The sequence below is a fragment of the Aspergillus nomiae genome, assembly GCF_001204775.2.
Source record: "Aspergillus nomiae NRRL 13137 chromosome Unknown contig00107, whole genome shotgun sequence".
Lineage (NCBI taxonomy): Eukaryota > Fungi > Ascomycota > Eurotiomycetes > Eurotiales > Aspergillaceae > Aspergillus > Aspergillus nomiae.
This window is the reverse complement of record NW_015378162.1, coordinates 1-21,161: the sequence shown is the minus strand read 5'-3', so window position 1 is coordinate 21,161 and position 21,161 is coordinate 1. Positions and strand designations below refer to the sequence as shown.

Genomic DNA, 21,161 nt, shown 5'->3' with positions numbered 1-21,161 from the left:
CGATGATGATCATCATTGCAACCCCATATAACCATAGACACTGATAGAGAACTAGCGTAAGAGTGGCCCCAAAGTGGCAACTACCTTCAGCAAATACTTGAATAATCATTTAGAATCAGTGAAGAACTACACTATTTAAGGATTAGCCGTTCGTTATTTGCTGTCATCCTAGACAAGGGTCTGTAACACAGCTCAATTCGTCTGCACTATCTAACTATTAGCTATTGCCATAGATGGTATCACGATTCAGCTGGTTGACTGTACAGTATACCCTGGTCCCTTCCTGGTGCATAGACAACTCGGCAGCCGAACGGCGACTTCGAGTCCATGTCCGCTGGCTTTCAATAGCGAATGATGGACATGAGCCTGCCTGATCCGAAGGGATCTGCTGGATATAAGTTATACTCAAATCCAAATAGCAAAGGTAAAGAATCAGTTTTTTAGTCCTTTCAATATCTACTGTCTGTCTTTTAGTTTCTGCCTATGTATGCTTACCTAGTCGAAGGTCCTTCTACATAGTACGCTATTCTTATGCCTCATTTTGCATGCTCAAACCACAGCTACTTAAAAAACTAACCCTCTCTCATCCAAAGTCGGATATTTGCGCAAGGCGTAAAAGTCCAACCAAAACTCACGAGCCTCAGTATGATCCGGCAGATACTTGCGCAATAAGTCTTTCCATTCCTTGTCGTCTTGCCCTAGCCCAATTCCTGCGCAAGTAAACTCCCACCAAACCGGAAAGTAGCCTGAAAATTCCCAGTCCAGAATTCCCGCCAAACCATTATCATCCACCATGATATTGACATTGGTCAGGTCACCATGAGTGAAGGTATAGGGAGTAGCAGCAGGCATACGCCTCCGTAACTCCAAACGAACATTCTCCGGCACATTCTCCAAGGCCAGCGCCATTTCAGCCCACAGCTCATCATCTGACGAAAACGGGCCATGGCCGATGCAGTAGCCAGTTGGGAACAGAAAAGCCGAGTAGAGTGGCTGTCCGCCGAGGCTTTCCATTAGGGCTGAGTGAAGCCCGCGAAGCTGCATCAAATACTCCGCGGTCTGTTTTGCGACACGCTCTTTGTCTGCCCCAGACATGGTAGCCCAGATTTCACTCAAGGGACGGCCGGGGATCCGTTTGCTAAGCAGGAAATAGGTCCCGTCGTCTTCCTGCCACTCCTTGACGAGTTTGGGGACGGGCATTGAGGTTCTTTCGGCCAGGAACTGGAGGTTAGTAGATTCGAAGTTGGGTGGCTCAGTGGTCCGCTCTTTTAGAATCAGATGTGACCCCAGAGACCATGCTCCGTGATTGCTGACGCCATAGAAGAGTTTCACGTGGCTGTTGTAGCGACATCCTTCTTGACGGGTTGGTGACCAGCTACATGCTGAGCAGATGTGCTCGGTGTCCATCTAGTTAGGGGAGTAGAGGGCAGACATGGTCTTGTAATAGGTGGATGGTTAGCCTGGAAGTGGAGGGGTCTTATACGGTGGCACACGCCGCCATTCACCGCCCGGCCTACTTCAACAAGCTACTATAGGGAAGAGGGAGAAGTGATCTTTTATAGAGTGAGGACAGAGGTAGACGGGCGGTATAATACCCTTTTTAACGGTCCACTATCGTTCCTCATAGTTTGTTTCTGGAGGCCGTCAAACCAGTGCTTTATGATGAAGCTTGGGACATGGCGTATGTGCAACATTATCATTACTCTTCTTGGAAAACTAGAGAGCTGCCGTGGCTACTCGTGTACACAAACCCGCAAACTATTTTCAATAGTGGTGTAGATCGTCAGATTCATCACGATGTTCTTGTCGATCATTTCCCTATTCTCGACGTCTAAGCTGCAAGTGGGAGAGAGCTCGAAGATAAAAAAGTATGAAAGCCCACAATCCCATTTCTCTGATTTTATGAGACTTGTTTCTTTCACTCGCTTTCAAAACCAGTTATTTTGCTAGACAGCTGATAAAAGCTTGCCCTCTTTTGAACTACCAAGATGAAGTTCCTGCCAATTATTGTCACTTCTCTATTCATTGCTGCTACTACAGCTCTCCCGACTTATGACAACCCAACAAACGGGACAATTGTGCCACAGAGCGATTGTGCCAATCTGAATGCGGCTATACGTAAAGCTCAAGACTGGTACAAAAGTGCCCAAGACGACTATAAAAAAGATGCTTCGCCCGACAATCTAAAGCGCGTCAGACAAGCCGCCGTAGAGGTTAGAGCGGCCGTTGATGTGGGTGTGATCCGTACGCTTCATCTACACATATCTAATATTAACTGATTTAAATAGGAGGCTGGCAGTCACGGCTGTCTCTGAGTTTCGCGTACCTAGTCGAAGACAGGAAACCACCCGAGGGTGATGAGTACACCTAAAGGATTATTTGCCAAGAGGGGGTCAATGGGACTGTCCCCAGCTACTACACTGCGAGACGCGTGTGTCTAGCAGGGATATGACGGAAAAGTATCACTATATAACGACATTTATGTACCTAATTTGGCTTTTTGTGATCAATCTACATGGTTAATTATTGTTATACCAGGGCTCTGCAACCAGGTAGCTATCTTGGTTAGAGACGACTTACTGCAATGACTAGGATCTACTAGTGGTCGGCGATGATATGGTGGCTGTGAGGTCAATGGAGATATAATTTAGCCCGTGAGTTAACTAGTCCAAGGTCCAAGGGTGAGATCTGTTGAGTAGCTATACTCAATAGTTGGATGACGAACCATTCGAAAGTACATTTAGACTGTAGAGTAGGTGATCCTCATAAGATAGTGTCTCTACCTCAAATGCTTCAGTGTTTCAATACTGAAAGATCAATGGCAGAGACACATAGTATTGGGAACCCTCAGTACCTCTCGTCCCCAGTCGCTGATGTTATTTCTGAAGACTGACCTTCGAGAATAGAACAAATGCTTGATTTATTGCCTCGTGACGTGCCATATGCGTCGAGAGAAATATTGAAGAAAGCTGAATATTTGCGAACTTTTACACCTGTTTCCACGTTCACTAGTTATACCCCTGCAGAGCTTCTATCGCCGTGACTCCCACTGCCCTTTGCCAAAGTTATGATATCACCCACGTAAGGGGGGAACTAGGGATTGCCTGCTTCGTGGTGTATGTATGGTGTTTGCAAATTCGAATCTGGTCGAGTACCGTCTCTGTGCTAAGGGTTTTTAAGTGTTAAATACTGTGGATGAAGCTTGTCGTGTAGAGGGTAAGAGTTTTGAATGCAATGTTATTGGACTTGTCTTGTCATGGTTTTATAGGAAGAAGGTGTTAGTAGGATCTGTCTACCTGGCCGCCGAAAACCTTGCCCTAACTCGGTGGACTATGGTGGTTAGGTACTCTGCAACAATTACTCCCCTTACCGATTCTCTACCCCTTCCTATATTAGATTACTGTAGAATCTCTTATTCATTTCTTTAATTCTTCATTAAACTTACTCTATATAGATCTATTAACTAAGGATTTGATGGATGCTTGTAGAGGGAGAGCCTGCATTACTTTTCCTCTTTGTGTACATGCTTAAACCTTGCTGTTGGTTAGGCATAAAACTTTAAATACTAAGCATAGTGTAGTTAAGCCATAGACAGGGAAAGGCATTCTTGGTTTTATGACTTGGACAACAACGCCTTGTAGCTAAATGGTCTGAGTTTCAGATCGAAGTTAAGTGATTTGAGATGCTCGTTTGAGATCTCCAGACCTCGGAGAAATGGTAGTATTATTATTTTATTCTACTTTATCCCCTTCTCTTTTTCTTTTGGTATACTGCAGTAATATTGATACTCCCTTATGACTACAGATGGCATTTGGCACTAAGTATTACCAGCTTCAGTCCAGGTAACGCCTGTCATATTATTCCCTAGAACGAAAAGCAAAATCATTAGGTAGAACTATTCGTGAAAATACAATCTGGCAGACACCCAACAGGCACACTAAGCCCCCTCCCTCAACCTAACAACCACATTCTCCCACGGCGCACTGGTAAGCGTCGCATTAAACCGGATCTCGTTGTCCGGCCTGGCATCCACGATCCGATCAAACCTCTGCAGAAGCCGCACAAGCACATACCCAGCTCCGTAAGCGCGAACTGCTGCCCGATACAGATTCTGGGACCTCCGTTGAACGGCAAATACTCCCACCCGACCTTCCGGTCCTCCCAGCGGTCCGGATTGAACACCTCCGCGTCCGCGCCCCAGATGTCCTTCCGTCGGTGTGTGACAAATACGCTATACACGACCGGCTGGCCCTTGCGGACGTACACAGGTTCAGAACCGTCCGGGCCTCCGCCGCGGGGCAGGGTGGTATCCTTCGCCGCGATGCGACGGTTCCCCGGCACAATGGGGTAGAGACGGAGGACCTCGTTCATGAAGTAGTGGAGATAACGGCAGGATTTGAGCGAAGCGAAGGTGATGTTCTTTGGGTTTTCATAGCTGCCAAAGTCGGCCAGGATAGTGTTGCGGAGTTTCTGGAAGATATCCGGATGGCGCGCGAGGAGGAGAACGCACCAGCTTAGCAGCGAAGCGGTGGTATCTCTGCCCGCGAGGAGGATGTTGAGGAGTTGGGAGCGGAGTTCGACTGGGTCCTGCGTGGCGGCAGTCAGGCCGTGGAGGAAGACGTAGTGGTCCGAGCTGCCCTTTTCGGGGTTGATTTTGCCTTCTTTTACAGCGGCAAGTGCGTCGTCGACGAAGCGGTCGACGTACGCGTGCACGAAGCGCTCGGTTTCGCGGCTTTCTTTGTTGTTGACTATCCAGTAGAGTTTTTCGAAGCGCGAGCGCTGCGCGGCGTACCACTGGCCGCGGTCGAAGTAGAAGGGAAATTTGTCCTCGATGATTTTACCACCGCTTAGTGCGGCGGTTTGGCTTTCGACGCTCTCGCCGAAGAGGAATTCCGTGGCAGAGTCGATGGTCAGTCGGAAGAAGATGGTCTGGATGTCGATTTCGGGAGTCCATTTGGTGGACGGGTCAGCGAGCATGCCGGCCATGGCTTTTTGGACGTGGCGTTCTTCGAGATCGAGGTCGCTGACTTGGTCGCGGGTGAATTGCGGGCGGAGCAGGGATCGCGATCGCGACCAGGCTTCGCCGTCTGCTGAGAACTGGATCACGATTGACGGCGTTAGTAATTGTTGTGACTATACTCTGTGTGGCATAGGTGCAGGGGAACTCACGATGCCGGGTCCCAACAACGGATGCATGGTATTTCTTCTGGCAATCCCGAGCTCGAAGTCCTTGAACTGTGTAGCCAGAATGGCTTGCATATTTTTCGGGTCAGAAGTAAAGACGCTCTCCCTTCCCATCTGGCGGAAGCGGAAGGTCGTGACGTATCTTCCTTCACGGGCTGTCATCGTCTCGACGCGCCGCGCCGACAACATGGGGATGAGTTTCTCCTTGTCGGCGCGCAGAACTTCCTTCAACGTGTTGATGCCGAGTATATCACCCGGATAGGTGGGGATCGCACCGCAGTGCCACTTGCGAGCATTTTGAGCATGACGAAAACTGGTAACGATGGACCAAAGGAGACGCAAGACGACCGCGAGGGCGGCAAAAATGAGAAGGGGAATCATGGTGGCCGTTATCGTTCCCAGTGGGGGGTTGATGCGGTGCAACAAAGCGGCCAGAAGAAGGGTGGATGCGCAGCAATATTTAGTCCTTTTGGTGGTTCGACTCAACCTCGGGCTGTAACATCATCACCGAGGGTGTAGGTGAAGAAGTGGAGAAACACCCTAGCATAGTGGTGTATAGGAGACGAGTGAAGTGGCTGGAGTGAATTAATCCACATATAATGCATACGCATATAGATGATTTCATAATAATGGTGCCAGCCATTCGCCTAAGCTAGGCGGGCCACCGTCCCACCAAGTCATCATCTCGCACACACAATTCGGCGACGCTTAGAACAGTAACCCACTTCGGGAACGTCGAAACGCCGATCCCTCTTGGTTTGGTCATGATTCACAGTGAAGATCTTGGTCGAGCGTTGACATGCGGACTACCCTGACAGGTCGGCGTCACCCGATTGTGCTTGGGAGGGGTGGGACAGGCCCTGATCGGAGTCCGGGGAGGCCGAGCCACTTATCATCATCAGATCTTCAATGTATCAGCAATGAGCATGCGGGGGTGACGCTGACGGTGGCTACAAAGTTGAACCTTTAAGAAATCATGTGATGGACGTCATGTACTACGAGGTCCTGCCCGAGGCACTAAGGCTGCTACCTAAATGATCCTAGGGTTCCATTCCACATGACGCGGGATCGTCCATGGTTGTCCATTGACAATACGATTTAATTCACGAGCTCGTGAATGAGTGAGCTACTTGATTCAATTATGTCAGCACCGCATACAAACCAGCATGTCATGTGGCACAGCTACAGAATGCAAGTGACGACTGAAATACGAACCATGACACCGAGACTGCTACTGAAAATAGTACATAAGTCTTAGGCCAACACTCGAACGTGGGCAGAAGATTATTGATGGAGACATGACCTATCACGTCCATTGATATGTACACGTTGCGAACACCAGTTCAACCTTAGTGTATGATGCGGCCGCAGGCCATTTCACGTCGCATCTCATCCATAGCTAGCATTAACATTCAACATAGCGAGTCTAGAACTCTGGGTATCTATAACATTGACACGAGAGTCGGTCGCGTAGACATCATGACGACCCTCAGGTGATGTCCAAGATGGGTCCGTGCGACACTTTTAACAGCAGATCTCACAGCACTCGAAACAAGCCAGACCGGCGCAACTGTACCCGACTCGTTAGCTTTTTTATTGCAATGTTTGCCCATTACACTCATTGGAGATGCATGGAGGTCTCATTGGGTAGGTAAGGGGAACGTACATTCCGCAGCAGATGCCACCGCCATTTCCACCACCGCGGAGGTTCATGTTCATCTGCTCCTGGCTGGCCTGTTCGATCATTAGCTATATGGCATGGGAGAAATCATAAACAATGCACGGTAGAAAGAGGAACGGAAAAAATATGGTGTGGGGAGGCCACGTACAGGCTGCTCAGTCACGACCTGCTGCTGATTGGGAGCGGCAGGGCTAGTAGGCTGCTCCATAGTGAGAGTGTTGGGGTTCCAGGTAGGCTGCTGGGAGGTCTCTTCCTCCTTGGAAGACTTGAACATAGAGAAGCCGAACATTTTGATGGGAGGATGTAGTGTTGGTGAAGTGTGTGAGTGAGGTGAGTTAGACAAATGTTGGAAAGGGGATGAGAAAAAATGTCAAAGGATTTCCCCAACGAAAGGGACTCAGCAACGAATAAATAATCCTGGTGCCTGTTGATCACGGCACATGATCGGCGAATCCCAAATTTGTGTTAGGTGAGAGAATTACAGGGAATGAATGGCGGCTGACGCCGTGATTACGGGCCGTTTCATGTAGTCTCAGTCTCCCCTTGGGCCCCCGGGTACCTTCCATGGGGTTCATACGCTAAGAGACTTAATTTGACAGGCCTTTAGGACGAATTACCAGCTCAGTTGGAAGTTGGTGACAGCTTTGTTGACGCTGTCTGGGTGCCGGCGTAACAACCGGAGGGCTCCACTCTTGTCCCGCTCAGCCTTGTCTTAGGGCGGTTGGCCAAGCCTCCTTGGCACTTGCTTGACATGCTCAGCCTTCCACCAAATATAGCAGCATCTCTTTATTCTATTCTATTCTTGTCGCCGTGACGTGTATCGTGGATCTATCTCGAATCTAGGCTACACTTTACGCCTCACCAGTCCGCGGAGGAAGTCGAAGCTATTACTGTCGCTCTGCAACTGCCAGATCCGCCCAGTCGGCCGATCGTCCCATCCCAATTCCTCGGCGAGCAATAACCCATAGTCTCGGGTGATACCCTTAATTCGGGCCCGGGCACCGCCTTCTTCTTCTAACGTGACGACTTGATGCATATGCAACCAGTCGCCGTAATACATCTCCTCGAATGTCCTATCGAAACCCGTCCGGAGAAAGCGAGTGTGCAACTCTTCGAACGTGGTTAAGATACGCGCCAGGAGCTTCTCAAGGGTAATAGGCGCCGTTTTATTACCGAGGAAGTGTGCGGCCAGCGCGTTCAAAGACGTAGTCGGCGACGTGTTGGTGGCGTTGATGCCGATGCCGACTACTGACGTATATTCACCCGACGAGTACTGCGAGTTTACCAGGATACCGCAAATTTTGGTATAGCGCTTCTTATCCGCGTTCTCGGGATCCAGGGCATCTGTCCAGTTAGCTTAGTAGCCAGTATTCCGGACCTTATACAACTCACAAATGTCATTTGGCCATTTCATTTTGACGGGCATCTCATCGAAGCCTTTGTCGTAACTCTTGATACCTTGCACCACCGCCATGGCTGCTAGGTACTGGATGAAGACAACCGGCGCAGACTGCATCTTCTCCATCGGGTGGCGGACCACCGTTGAGAATATGAGGGCACCCGCGGGCGACACCCACACGTTCGAACCTCGGCCTCGTCCAGCGACCTGCGTAGTAGCAGTGGCGGTGAAACCGTTCGGCAAGTTGCGAAGAAGCTTTGGGTTTCTAGCCGGGTTAGAGACAGTCGGCAAAACTTAGGGATGGAGGACACACTTTTCTAGAATGGTATTGGTACTCGTGACGACCTCCCCATAGACAATACTAGAGCCAAACTCCGACGCGCCCTCCCTCATTTGCGATTGATATTGTCGGAGATTAGAATAGAATGCATGGTGGTTGAAGTAGGGGGTCAGCTTCGACGATGGCACATCCTCGTGGATCACAAGGTGCTTTACAATAGCATTGTAATCGACGATGCCCTCTTCAGCCTTGCTCGAGTCCTCTCTCGAATCATCCGGAAGGGCCTCTTGTAGAGATTCCATATTCCAAGTCTCAGGCTTCTCGATGCGGAACGTGTCATTCTCATCCTTAAGGTACTGGTGCTCTCCATCGGTAGTGATCACCTCCTGCAAGGACGAAAGAATCGAAGAAGTATCAGCTGGGTCGAGGGAAGAGATATGCAGCGACGAAAGCGACGGCACGGTCGTCGTGTTCTGCGTGACTTGCAGCCCCAACTTCGTCAAACAAGCCTTCAAGAAGTCCGTCCGCGCCCTGTCATCCGCAGCTAAGGCGTCTACCATTTTTCCGTATTCCGGACCACCGGCGTTTTTATCGAGGTTCACCGCCGCGAATCTAGATATATGAGCCTCTGTTTAAATCACATTACCAGGATACATACTCCGGATGTGGCCCCGTCAGAACGGCCGCTCCTTCACCCACTTTGCAGTAGACAACAGCCGCCGCACTTGATCCCGAGTCGACATTGAGCTCCTCTGTATAGCTGGCCAGCACCTCGACACCCTTATCTGCATACGAAGACGCATCCACAAAGACGCCACCGCCATTGTAATACGACCGGAAACTCTCCGGCACAATGCCCACATTCAAGGCCTCCTTGGAGACCTTCAGCTCCGCCGCCCGCGCACCGGCCTCACTATGATAAACGAACCCAGGGAATGCGCATCCCCGACAGATCCCTGGGAAGAAAGCCAGCTCGCGATCACCGATTACCTCGTAGGTTTTATCGCCAACCTCGAACTCGCACCGCTTGCAGCCGTAGTAGCCCCCCGCACAGAAGCCCAAGTAGGCGCCACCTCGGCGGACAAACTGTTCGATTCGGCGGTTACCTGGGCCGTTCAGGGCTCGACAATATCCAAGATCGGCTCCGCCGGGGATCACGAGTAGGGCGCAGGTGGGGGACCAAGGCTCCTTGATGAGCATGTCGGCCGTCACGGGGACAACGGCATAGTGGGGGGCGAGCAGGCGGCGGAGAGTGTAGAGGCAGTGGCGGACGGATTCAACGGTGGTTCCATTGCCTGGAGAGACAGATATTATTTAGTATAAGGTGAAATTGATCCATGTCGGTTAGGACATACCGGTGTAGACCAGGACGTTGACCCTCTTCCCCGTGGTGTTGGGGCTGGCGGATGACATTTCGGAGGTCAAGAATTCCCTCCGACAATTCCTCGTCCTGACAAACAACTCCCAGCGTCCTATTCACCTGCAATTATTTCCGGCACAATGTCACCCAAGGAGCAGAACCCGCGAGTGGTCGTGGACGTGGACGACGACGAGCCGGATGAGTGGTAAGAGAGAGGAATGAAGTGATTGCGGAGAAATGAATGACTGTTCGGTGGTGAACTGACGCGGGGAATCCGTCTATAGGGATAAGCGGATCTTCAGCACGGGCTGCTCAGGTGGGCTGCTACTCTGGACGGCTAACACCGGAAGATCACTGGACTGACCCTGCGTAGTGGAGCAGGATAAAATGAACGACTGTTACTTTGCTAAGAAGGACTGGCGGGCGTGCAAGAAAGAGGTGCGTTGGTTCCCGATACCTTGTATCCCAACACCCAACACCCAACATACCCCCAACACCACTGTAGACACCACCACATAGGTATCCTCGTGCACTGTCACACATACCCATCTGCCTCAATGCAGACCTGGCACTCACCGTTGGGCTCAATGGACACACTGCTAATTATATGCCAATGACACAGATGGAGGCGTTCCGCGAATGCTGGAAGCGCAAGGGCAACGACGAGCGCACCCAAACGAAGGACGCCTAAACCTACCCTTACTCTGTTTCCCCTAGCCTCCTATGTATTACTACGCTGTGTACCATGTACCATAATCAGATACAATCCATCTCCCCTGTTGTACAAAACAAAGAAACGCCCCATCACGTGACCATATCAAAGCTCCCAACGTAACATCAGAAAAACACGACTCACCTCCAACATCCCAGAACAACGACAGCTCCAATCCACCCACCAGACCTCAAAAATGTCACTTCCACGCAGCCTGCGGGCAGCAGAAACGCTGCTGTCGCGCACAAAAGCACCCATCCGCCCCCAACTCCGCACCCTCACCACCGCCCCGCATCGACGACAACAACAAGAAGCACCCAAACCACCCACCACCACCAACAGCAACAACACACCAGCTACACCAGCAAAGCAAGCTACCAAAATCCTCTCCCCAACCCCAAGCGCTCCCACCACGCAGAACATCTCTAAAACTGGGCTCGCCGACAGACCGCTGGAGCTGGACACCCCCCCGGAGGAGAAGATCGACTGGACGCGCTCCTTCCACGGGCTCTCGGCGGAACCGTTCCCCAAAGAAGCGGCCGACATCCTCCTCGCCGAGACAGACCCAGAAGAAGTCGAGATTAAGCCCGATGGCATCCTCTACCTGCCTGAGATCAAGTACCGACGGATCTTGAATCGTGCGTTTGGGCCCGGTGGCTGGGGACTGGTGCCGCGCAGTGAGAGTATTGTTACCCCGAAGACGGTCACGAGGGAGTATGCTTTGGTTTGTAATGGACGGTATGTGTCTTTTTTCTTATGTTTCTTTTTTTGGGTTACTGGAGGGGGGTGGTTGTTTGTTGGGTTTGGCTAATGATTGTGTTTAATGTATAGACTTGTTTCCGTTGCGCGCGGCGAACAGGATTATTTCTCGCCCGATGGCATTCCGACCGCGACGGAGGGCTGTCGGTCTAATGCGCTGGTGCGGTGTTGCAAGGATCTAGGCATTGCGAGCGAGTTGTGGGATCCACGCTGGATCCGCAAGTACAAGGCGCAGTATACGCGGGAGGTGTTTGTCGAGCACGTGGTGAACAAGCGGAAGTCAAAGATCTGGGTGAGGAAGGGTGATGACGTTTCGTACCCGTGGAAGGAGTTGAAGTGAGTGAAGGGAAGCATGGTGTTTTACTGGGTGAGGTGATATCTTTTTGAGGCTCTGGGCTGTTTGTTGTTGTGATACCCGTCACACTCTGTACTATAGGTTTCTTATGATCATTTGTATTATGAAATATCTCCAATTTGTTCAGTTTGGGTGATACTGGTAAACGGGAAAATAGATTACTGGTTGATATCGTTGGATGGAAGACACATCGTACACGCATTGATTTCCATACATAAGTACTGTTCACAGCTGGTATTACATAACGCCCCAATTTATAAAACAATTCATACCCTTTTTTATCATGTCTTATTTATTCTTCTGGCTTGCTATTCACCGAGGGTTGTTGTTCGCTCCGTATTGCGATGTGCGCGAGACGAATGCACCAGGCATCCGTTCGTTGGAGGGGTGTTGTTCGCCGGTCGGCGACTGATTCATTTGCGGCGACGGGTATTCCCCGTAGGGATCCTGCTCCGCGGGCTGCGGCATGGAGGGGAGCTCATACCGCTGGCTGGACTCATACGGACTGTCCTCGTAGTAGTGGCCCGAGTAGGGCTGGTAGTCCGCCGCCTGTGGGGGTGGCGGCAGTGGTGCAGATGGCGGTGGGGCTGGAGCCGTGGTGGCATGTCGGGGCGGAACGGGCGCAGCGAGGATGGGAACACCGCCAGTGGCAGTGGGATAGGTGCTCTGGGTGCTCTGGGTGCTGTGGGTGCTGTTGGCCTTGCGGCGGCCAGTCGATGACTCCCGGTTGAGCGTACCCTGGGGAACGCTCAATTGATCCTTTCTTGGCGAGGCAATTGGCGATTGAAAGCTTTCCGCGTCGGGTCCCTCGCCTTCCCCGGCGGAGCGGTTGGAATCGACGAAGGTACCTTGGCTGTGGGAGCTGGCCGAGGCCCCGCCTCCACGACGCTGCAAGGATCCAGAATCCCGGCCCAGGTCAAGTCCGGTCGAGCGGGAGTCACCGTATGGCATGGTCGAATCGTGGAGGCTGTCCGTAGCGGTGAGACTGGATACAGCCATCTTGTCGGTGTTGAGGCCAGGGCCGGTGTTATCGCCGCCATCGGGCTTATCATCGTTGTTGTCCTCAGCAGCAGGTTCCTCATCGGCTGCACCTGGGGCGCGGATAGGGATCTTGCGGATGGCCGCAACTAATGCGCACATGAACTTGGAGCGACGAGCCGCACGAACCGACTCAATGGCCCAGTTGGATTTATGGCAGACGGTGACGGCGAGCTCCAGCTTGTCCATATCACCCACCCCGGCGACATCGATACTCACATCCGGCTGGAAGTCACGGCTGTTCTCCTTGTCACGAACAAAGGTCTCCATTTCTTGCCGAAGCAGTTCGATGTCGGAGAAGCTCGTGCCAAATTTGATGGGGATGGTCAATGTCTCATGCATGGCATTGGAACGGGTGAAATTGTCAATCCAAAGCGTGTTCAGCACGACGTTCGGAACCTGAGTGGTTCGACGATCGGCTACGCTGGTAAAGACCGAGAAAAGTAATGAGATACGTTCCACTGTGTATGGCTTGCTGTCGATTTCCACCCGGTCGCCGACGTCGAAAGGATGTTTCACAAACAAAAAGATACAGGAACCAAGGACTTCTTGAGCGGTGGTGGCGAAGACAAAACTCAGGGATAGCAGAGAAGTGGCACCCGCAGCAATCACCGTGCCAAAGCCGCTGGTCACAAATGAGACAAAGACCAAAACGCTGATACCGAACGCAATGGTCATCAACAGATTATCCAAAACGTGAATCGCTTGGTCTACATCATGCATGCTGTGGTTCAGTGCCTTCCTGCCGCGACCAATCTCCCCAACAGTCAGGATCATCTCGTCCAAACTGATATCACCATTGCCGTCGCGGTCCAAAATCTGGAAGCATTCCTCCGCCTCCGCTTCCTTGCCTGCACCCAATACCTCGGCAATATCGTCGAAATACAACGCTTCTCGCCCCTCGATGACGAACGACATCCAGATTCGGCGGGCCAAGGCTTCCGACGACCTCTTACGTTCCAACGCGAATGTGACAGTGGAGCGAGCGGAGTTGGCATTGAACACTTCTTTACCCGTGAGCTCTTGAGCGACATCACCGAATGCTGCCGTCACCTTGTCGCCAATCCGGCCCACATTTTCCCGAATCAGTCGCAAGGGGGCCGATCCCGAACGCGGCAATCCTTTCCCTTTGGTTGCGATGATTTCGGTCATCGCGGCATCCTCGTCGCGAAACTCCTTACAATACATGGGGAACATACTCCGTGAAGCATCGTACAGTTCCCCCAGGAGGGTGATGTTGCGCTTAGATTCTTTGATCTTCTTATCGAATTGTTTTCGGTGATAACTGATCGAAATCAACTGAACCATGGCTTTCTCGGCGAGGAAAATCAGACTGCAGACGAATAAGGCAAACAGAATGTTCTTGATGGTTTTCTCCCAAGACTTGGCTCCCGTGTCATTCTCAGCCTTATTGACGGGGTTCAACGTCATAATCTACACGCAGCTGGATTAGCACGTTGCCTACTGCAACACCAGATTGTGAAACATACCGGTAGGAAGGTGACCAGGGAAACCACAGCCCAGAGCACGGTGGCGATGGGAAATTTCAGGCTCCGTAGAATCAAGGCATACTTGCGGGTGCCGGAGCTGACGATACCGACCAAGAACTGGAAGACATAGGGGAGGAAGTGGGCGACGAGTTTGCACACCCACAAGCTGAGCCAGACGACCTCAATCCAGGTAAAAAACCAATGCAAGGGCACGCCGCCAATCCTCGTGTCTTGACGGACCGTGGCACCTACAATGATGGGAATTGCAATCAAGAGCGCCAGGGGAGTCACGTAGATGAGGTATCTGGTGATGATGGAGAAGTTGAAGATTGCTTGGTAGATGCGCCCCATGCGCGTCAGAGTCCCATCTTCTGGATCGTCCAACGACCGCCCTCGCGCCGAATCAATCCGTTTGCGACGGCCCGGACCGGTGACCAGGGCGGCCTTTTCTTCGGCAGCGGTCTCCCCCGGCGATTCATACAGATTGGGGTCTGGGCTCGCTGGGTTGATACTGGTCTTGCGAGCGCCAGTTTGTCCCCGGCTGGGGACGGGGTTTAGAGGAATTTCAATGGTGACATCGTTTGGGTTGGCCATGCCGTCGCCAGAATAATCAGGAATTTGTTGGAAGCGATGTGCTGACAGTCGCTTTTCAGCGAGTCCAGGCCGAGTCGACATTAGAGCTGCAGACACGGCACGAGCAGTGGGATTGGCGGCCAGTTATATTGTTAAAAGATCGACAGCTGTCCAGCAGCACAAAGAGGGGTAAAATTAGTAACTGCTCGCAAGCGACTCCAAAGGACAGTCGATTTAGGTTATCGAATGGCAAGCATCAAGAAAGATTCTAGATGCGACTCCCACTGGTTCTTGTGGGGGAGGGGTGGGTCAAACCTAGCACCCAAGGTGAAGCAGGAAAAGATCAACAGATCAATTCGTATCTGAAAAAAGGAGCGTAACTCGTGAAAAGAGAGTGAGTGAAGGGTCGGGGGATTGATACGAGACAAACGAAGGACGGTCACTCTGGTCAGGAGGTGAGTAATATTATGAGGGAGAAAGAGAACGAGAAGGGGAAAGGAAGAAAGAAGTGTGCGAAGAAACAAGCAGCATGAAAGGGCAAAAAACAAGTGTCCGACGGGTACCACTTCAGGGCAAGAAATGGAAAAAATTCAAAATTCAAAAATTAAAAAAAAAGCCACCTCAGGCTATTCCAGGCACCATCATGGGGCGTGTTTCACCATCGATTAGAATCCTGTGGTTCCCGTCTTGACGTCCAACTCCATCGCGTCATGAACAGGGGGTTGCCTGGGAATTCTGGCTGGAATTCTCTCGGGTCAGTCCATTCTCGACTTCATTCTCAGGGCGTGTAAGGTTCAGCGCATCCTGGGAGATTCTTTGACGAGGGGGGAGATCCCGTCCATGGTGACTGTCGACTCGTTGTACTCAGTCCTTCGTACTAGTACACAGCCGTACTATGTACAAGAGGATGAAGACCGGGTGGATATTCGAGGTGATGAACACCCAATCAGCCCTGTGCATGTTGACTGGACGATCTTTTTCTCAGTTTTCGATTTTCTTTTTGTGCTTTGCAGCCCGTGACCCTGCCAAGTCTCCGGCCGTCTCCACCCACGAGAAAAATATCACCCGAACGGTATCTGATTGGGTGGAAGTTCAACGCCGGCTGCCTGGATAGGTAACGCGACCGTACCGTAATTTGGCCAGGGCTCAAAGTATTATTAGGAGTGTGTGTTCCATCATATGTACGACTACGAGTACTGGTGTTTAATTAGATAGCCAGGAGTCGTACATCGACGTACCCTCTTGGTTAGATCGATCCATCGTGACTTGGTCTAGAGCCTCTGCATTGTCTCAAGAGATCGGTCTCTCCGTTCTATCCCCAAATTGGGTAAAATCTGACACGTATCGATCAGCAAAATTCAATGGTGTCTGGACATGAATTGAATTCGATTGATAATATCCTTCGCAAGGATCCCAAAGTGGCGGAAATGAAACCAAAGTGGCAAACTGAGTCGGGTGCAAATCTCTAGCCGAGGGGGTAACTCTTGCTCAATGTGAAATAGTCAACTCATAGTACGAGTATAATTATGGTGATCGACAGTGAGATGGATATTGATGACATCGGATAGGGCATCTTCTACGCTATCCCACAATGGACGACCACAACGGACCAGTTCCTGTTCCTTCACTAGGAACTGGTTCAAGAAACCAACATCACCATGCTTTTTTTCCTCTCCTGTGTACTGTGTATCCCTCGATCGATCCGATTTGGACTGACGTAAAACGCCCTTCAGATTCCCGTCCATGGTTAAGCTCACCGTTAGTGACCCCAATGACCAATCGCTGGGCCCCATCAAACAACCAGTCCCAAGGAACCAATGAAACAACGTGGCTCTGGCGACGATCGTCCTGGCCATTGCGTTGGTACTTGGGAACTCTCAACTCACCATCTCAGACAACAAGGTCATGCTGGAGAGGGAAGTGGGTCTGTTCTCTACGTGGTAACATCATTATTGCGTTGAAGCCTGAGTTTCTACATATACTATTCCAGTTTTGCATAGTGTTGCGGTGAACAACGCATCTGGAATGTTGATCAAGCATCATAGATGCATAAAGCGGGGTCGGTAGTTGAGCATGAACAAGGATCGGTGGAGACGAGTACAATGAGAGCACTCAACTGTTCTGGCAGAGAGAGAGAGTCCCTTCACAAAGAAAGATGGTCAGCTAAATATATATCGACAGGCGCATACTATACAGAGTGCTCCGTACAGTCTTGGTTGAAGTATCGGAGTCGGACTGAAATTTGAACCCGACATATAAATGCACAGACCTTAAGTAGTGAATATAATTTCAGAGACCGTTGATCAATTGAGGTTTCGAGAAGTCGGTAGCTAAATGTACGACTTTATGTACATAATACTACGTACAATTGGAGGAAATTGAAATTTATGACCCATTTAGGGTTTAGTATACTGATATTATACCGCCTACCATATTTGCTATAGTAAGCGGGAGGGGGCCACTGAGACAGGTTTCTGCCATGCAGAATAGGTCTATTTTGACAGGCGGTCATCCAGTAAGCCGCTAAACCATAAACGGGTGTCATAAATTTCAATTTCCTCCCCCTGTATCGAAATGCCAAGAATTTTATGAATTTCAAAACGTCAGAATGTCACAAATTACAATATTGACATTTTGAAATGCCAGGTGGAGTATCAATCAACGTTGTCCATTGTACACATATCTTGTGAAATTGGTTGTACAATTATACTCTCCAAGTATCATATTCACTAAAGTGGCAATTGGAAGGGCATTAAATGTCTGAGAAGTGTTTGGGATTTGAATTTCAAAACGTCAAAATGTCAAAATGCCAAGAATTTCATACTTTCATGATTTTCAGTCTCATTTGCTTTTTACCAAATAGAGTGTTTCTCCAGAACTTCCATGTTTCAACTTGTAGCCTTACTCTTTCAAATAGAGAAGAAATGGTCACAGCTAATTACTCTTCATCTTTTTTTTGGTCGAAGCATTGGTATGCACGTTGCCGAAAATCAATGTTTATTTATATATACTCAACAGGCTCTAGATACCTTGTTACTTGAATGTATGCAGGACTCCACAACAGTATAGCTAGTAGTTCAAATAGCCCAGTTTCCACCGGTGAAGCAGAGCACGCACGTGTTTGTCGATGGAATTCCACAATAGTAACTCTAGCTTAACTTCGAAATATTTCCGGCGTTGGTAGATTGGTACCTCCAGTTGAAACAACTCTGACCGAATCATCTTGGTCCATCGAACAGTATTACAGACAGTTCAAGAAACCGTTCACTGTCTCTTACATTCACTACGATCCCGCCCTTGAGGGTTTGCCTTCCAGGATAGTAACTTTGTGAACCGTTGGAGGGAACCACCAAAAGAACTAGTGACTTCCAACCAAAAGTCATAATTAACCCGAGTACAGCTGAGACCTGCCCGCTGTTGTCTCACCCCAAAAAACAAACAGCTCCCGGATTTCAACCCCCTACGCCTCATCAGACAGCGCCAAATGCACCGGCAGCAGCAAGATTTGCGAGCTGGCGAGTAACGTAACACGGTCAACTCCATCAAAGCGACCATGACCTCGACCAAAAGGCGACGAATGCAGCGGCATGAATTGTGGATGTGTCTGCACATTCGCACTGGCCATATGCCGAATCAGATCCTGGCGCTGCGCCGGGCCTATAATCCTGACATAGAACACGTTCGCGTTATGGGTGGTATTATCAGGAGCATGGGGTAAGGTGATGTACCCATTGCGGACTAAAGGTAACAGACTGACAAAATAATGGTCCCAGATATACCTTCTGCACGCATTGATACTACTCGCAGCTTGAAACTATGCCTACAGAAACGCAGCCTGCAGCTCAGAAAGAATAGCATTCAACCCCAGATCCAGCTACTGGTAGTGATCAACTTCGCCGCGCATGAAGCGCAAACGGTTGGTCCCGTTGTCGTAAAGAATCTCGGCTCGCTCGACCAGCGCTGGATCATTGACGTGAAGGGCACCTCCCTGACCACCGGCTGTAAAGTTCTTCTTTTCCTGAACGCTGAGGCAGCCGACGTTGCCAATCGTGCCGAGCATCTGGCCCTTGTAGGTGGACGTGCATGCCATGGCTGCGTCCTCACAGACGAACAGCCGGTGTCTTTTGGCGACCTCCATGATTTTGTCCATGTCGCATGCAAGCCCGCCATAGTGGACTGGGGATGATTGCTCGCGTCTTGGGAGTGATTGCCCTTTCGATAAGGGTCGCGTCAATGTTCATCGTGGCGTCGTCTACATCTACAAATACAGGTACGGCGCCCCGCAGCGCAAATGCGTTCACGGTTGTGACGTATGTATAGCTGGGAACAATCACCTCGTCGCCGGCTTGCATATCGGCAAGTATGGCGGCCATCTCCAGGGCAGAGGTGCAGGACGAGACAACCAGTGCTCGGCCGTTATTGTCTTTCATGAACTGTTCCAGCCATTGTTCACAGGGCCGGGTGTATTTTCCCTTGCCGGACAGGTTGTTCAGAGTGAGGATATCTTCGATATTGGCCAATTCGGTGCCAATAATGGTGGTGCAGGTTGTAGGAATAGTATTAGTGTGCTGATCCATATTCGGAAGTGTTGCATATGTGAATCTCGAGGGACACACAAGGTAAGCACCATGATTAAGTGCGCCATTTAAAACCCATATGCGGACCAGAAAGCAGGAGTCGTGTATTTTAAACCAGACGGGTAAAAAACACATAGGAGGATATTTGGTGACACAGGGCCCACCTGGCAGAGGAGACTTGACTTTCTTTCAGTTGGAACCGGGCGCTGACCCTCGGAAGATATAAATACGAATCCCGGATGGATGTGAGATAGCATGATCGAATATTTTACGGGAATCGTATCACAGACCACGATGGAAGAAACATTCCATTTACGCTGGGGCATTCTAGGTACGTACTTACAATGCATAATGGATATATTTCCGTACAAGAAGAGCAATGTTAACATCAAATAGGCACAGGACACATCGCCAAGTGTATGTTCCCCCTCAAGCGGAAGCAAAACTTTTCTAACTAGTCCAGATTTCGCAGAAGACCTCCTCATCGACCCGGCCACAAGGGAACGAATCGATATCGTCCACCTCCTTTCCGGGGTAGCGTCTTCTCGCTCAGAAGATGTCGCCCACGAATTCATGACCACAGTCCGAGCCCCGTCTTACTGCCAAGCATACGGCAATTACTCCGATCTAGTCAACTGCCCTACCATCGACGTGGTCTATATCGCGACACCTCATTCTCACCACTTCCAGAATGCCATGCTGGCGCTCGAAGCGGGAAAACACGTGCTGTGTGAGAAAAGCCTGACTGTGAATGCCGCACAAGCCAAGAAGTTGTTCGCTGTGGCGGAGCAGAAGCAGCGGTTTCTCATGGAGGGACTGTGGATACGGTTCCTCCCAGTTAGTGTAGAGGTGCGTCGACTTCTCCAAGCCGGTGCGATTGGGACCATCACCCGTGTCTTCGCAGATAATGGTCTGGGAGTGGATCCATACAGGGAATTTCCGACGGGCGACCGCATGGTTGTAAAAGAACTGGCTGGCGGGGCGCTGTTAGACCGTGAGTCTCAAATGTCCGTCCGGAAGCCTATCTCTGGCTATCACTGACGGTATATGAATCAGTTGGCGTCTACTCCATCCACTGGGTCCTCCAAGCCCTCGCCAAGGGAAATCGTCGCCCGATCCAGATCTTCTCCACCATGACAAAATACCCTATATCGGGAGTCGACGAAACCACCACCATCCTGATGAAATTCGCCCCCAGCACAGCAGACCGACCCGAAATACAAGCCACAGCGAGTGCCAGTCTACGTGCCAGAAGCAACCCAGACGGCGAGACCGCCGCGGTGCGCATTCAAGGCGATGAAGGCGAAATCCAAGTCTTCGGTTGGCCTTGGTGTCCGTCCCAGCTACGGGTTATCAAACAGGGACCCGGGATAGACACTCCGAGGACGATGAGCATCGACGATGTCAGCTTTCTATCCGACGATGTCAGCTTCGTATCCGACGATCCATACGGCCTCTGCTTCGAGGCGGACGAGGTCGCACGTTGCATTCGCCAAGGTCTGCTAGAGAGTCCCGAGATGCCCTGGCTAGAGAGCCTGACCGTCATGGAGATCATGGATACAGTGCGACGGGAGAACGACCTCAAATTTCCTGAGGAAATCGAGACCTTGGAGTATCCTGTAGCACTACCTGCTAAAACATCCTAAACCTCGCATTACCATTCCAGAGCTACATCGCAATTCAACAACTTCATATAACCACTAATATACGTCCACCAACCTCAAACATCCTCCCTCCCACACCCCCGTGTAAA

General features: G+C 50.6%; 9 protein-coding genes across 9 annotated transcripts; 3 read left to right on the top strand and 6 right to left on the bottom strand.

Moving 5' to 3' along the window:
- Positions 1 to 564: 564 nt before the first annotated feature.
- On the bottom strand, positions 565 to 1,407 carry ANOM_005665 (aminoglycoside phosphotransferase family protein; the record flags this gene model as incomplete). Its single annotated transcript, XM_015550922.1, has 1 exon — positions 565 to 1,407. One exon carries the CDS (start codon positions 1,405 to 1,407, stop codon positions 565 to 567), a length of 843 nt encoding a protein of 280 aa, XP_015407595.1.
- Positions 1,408 to 3,951: 2,544 nt separating this feature from the next.
- ANOM_005664 (cytochrome P450) lies at positions 3,952 to 5,565 on the bottom strand (the record flags this gene model as incomplete). Its single annotated transcript, XM_015550921.1, has 2 exons — positions 3,952 to 5,097; positions 5,170 to 5,565. 2 exons carry the CDS (start codon positions 5,563 to 5,565, stop codon positions 3,952 to 3,954), a joined length of 1,542 nt encoding a protein of 513 aa, XP_015407594.1.
- Positions 5,566 to 6,708: 1,143 nt separating this feature from the next.
- ANOM_005663 (uncharacterized protein) lies at positions 6,709 to 7,154 on the bottom strand (the record flags this gene model as incomplete). The annotated part of the gene is made up of 3 exons (XM_015550920.1): positions 6,709 to 6,754; positions 6,851 to 6,918; positions 7,014 to 7,154. 3 exons carry the CDS (start codon positions 7,152 to 7,154, stop codon positions 6,709 to 6,711), a joined length of 255 nt encoding a protein of 84 aa, XP_015407599.1.
- A 555-nt stretch (positions 7,155 to 7,709) lies between these two features.
- Positions 7,710 to 10,014, bottom strand: ANOM_005662 (biotin--[acetyl-CoA-carboxylase] ligase BPL1; the record flags this gene model as incomplete). Its single annotated transcript, XM_015550919.1, has 5 exons — positions 7,710 to 8,209; positions 8,258 to 8,529; positions 8,578 to 9,156; positions 9,203 to 9,839; positions 9,900 to 10,014. Coding segments are annotated over 5 exons (2,094 nt in total), but the record flags the coding sequence as incomplete, so codon positions are not given.
- A 30-nt stretch (positions 10,015 to 10,044) lies between these two features.
- Positions 10,045 to 10,642, top strand: ANOM_005661 (uncharacterized protein; the record flags this gene model as incomplete). Its single annotated transcript, XM_015550918.1, has 4 exons — positions 10,045 to 10,109; positions 10,189 to 10,220; positions 10,278 to 10,342; positions 10,527 to 10,642. The coding sequence occupies 4 exons, from the start codon at positions 10,045 to 10,047 to the stop codon at positions 10,593 to 10,595; spliced, it is 231 nt and encodes a 76-aa protein (XP_015407597.1). The 3' UTR covers positions 10,596 to 10,642.
- Positions 10,643 to 10,812: 170 nt separating this feature from the next.
- Positions 10,813 to 11,709, top strand: ANOM_005660 (putative mitochondrial genome maintenance protein Mgm101; the record flags this gene model as incomplete). Its single annotated transcript, XM_015550917.1, has 2 exons — positions 10,813 to 11,354; positions 11,448 to 11,709. Coding segments are annotated over 2 exons (804 nt in total), but the record flags the coding sequence as incomplete, so codon positions are not given.
- Positions 11,710 to 12,042: 333 nt separating this feature from the next.
- ANOM_005659 (serine/threonine protein kinase) lies at positions 12,043 to 14,933 on the bottom strand (the record flags this gene model as incomplete). Its single annotated transcript, XM_015550916.1, has 2 exons — positions 12,043 to 14,202; positions 14,259 to 14,933. 2 exons carry the CDS (start codon positions 14,931 to 14,933, stop codon positions 12,043 to 12,045), a joined length of 2,835 nt encoding a protein of 944 aa, XP_015407591.1.
- Positions 14,934 to 18,705: 3,772 nt separating this feature from the next.
- Positions 18,706 to 19,408, bottom strand: ANOM_005658 (putative lipopolysaccharide biosynthesis protein rffA; the record flags this gene model as incomplete). Its single annotated transcript, XM_015550915.1, has 2 exons — positions 18,706 to 18,897; positions 18,944 to 19,408. 2 exons carry the CDS (start codon positions 19,406 to 19,408, stop codon positions 18,706 to 18,708), a joined length of 657 nt encoding a protein of 218 aa, XP_015407592.1.
- Positions 19,409 to 19,702: 294 nt separating this feature from the next.
- ANOM_005657 (Gfo/Idh/MocA family protein) lies at positions 19,703 to 21,054 on the top strand (the record flags this gene model as incomplete). The annotated part of the gene is made up of 4 exons (XM_015550914.1): positions 19,703 to 19,739; positions 19,805 to 19,825; positions 19,872 to 20,402; positions 20,465 to 21,054. 4 exons carry the CDS (start codon positions 19,703 to 19,705, stop codon positions 21,052 to 21,054), a joined length of 1,179 nt encoding a protein of 392 aa, XP_015407574.1.
- Between the last annotated feature and the right edge of the window lie 107 nt (positions 21,055 to 21,161).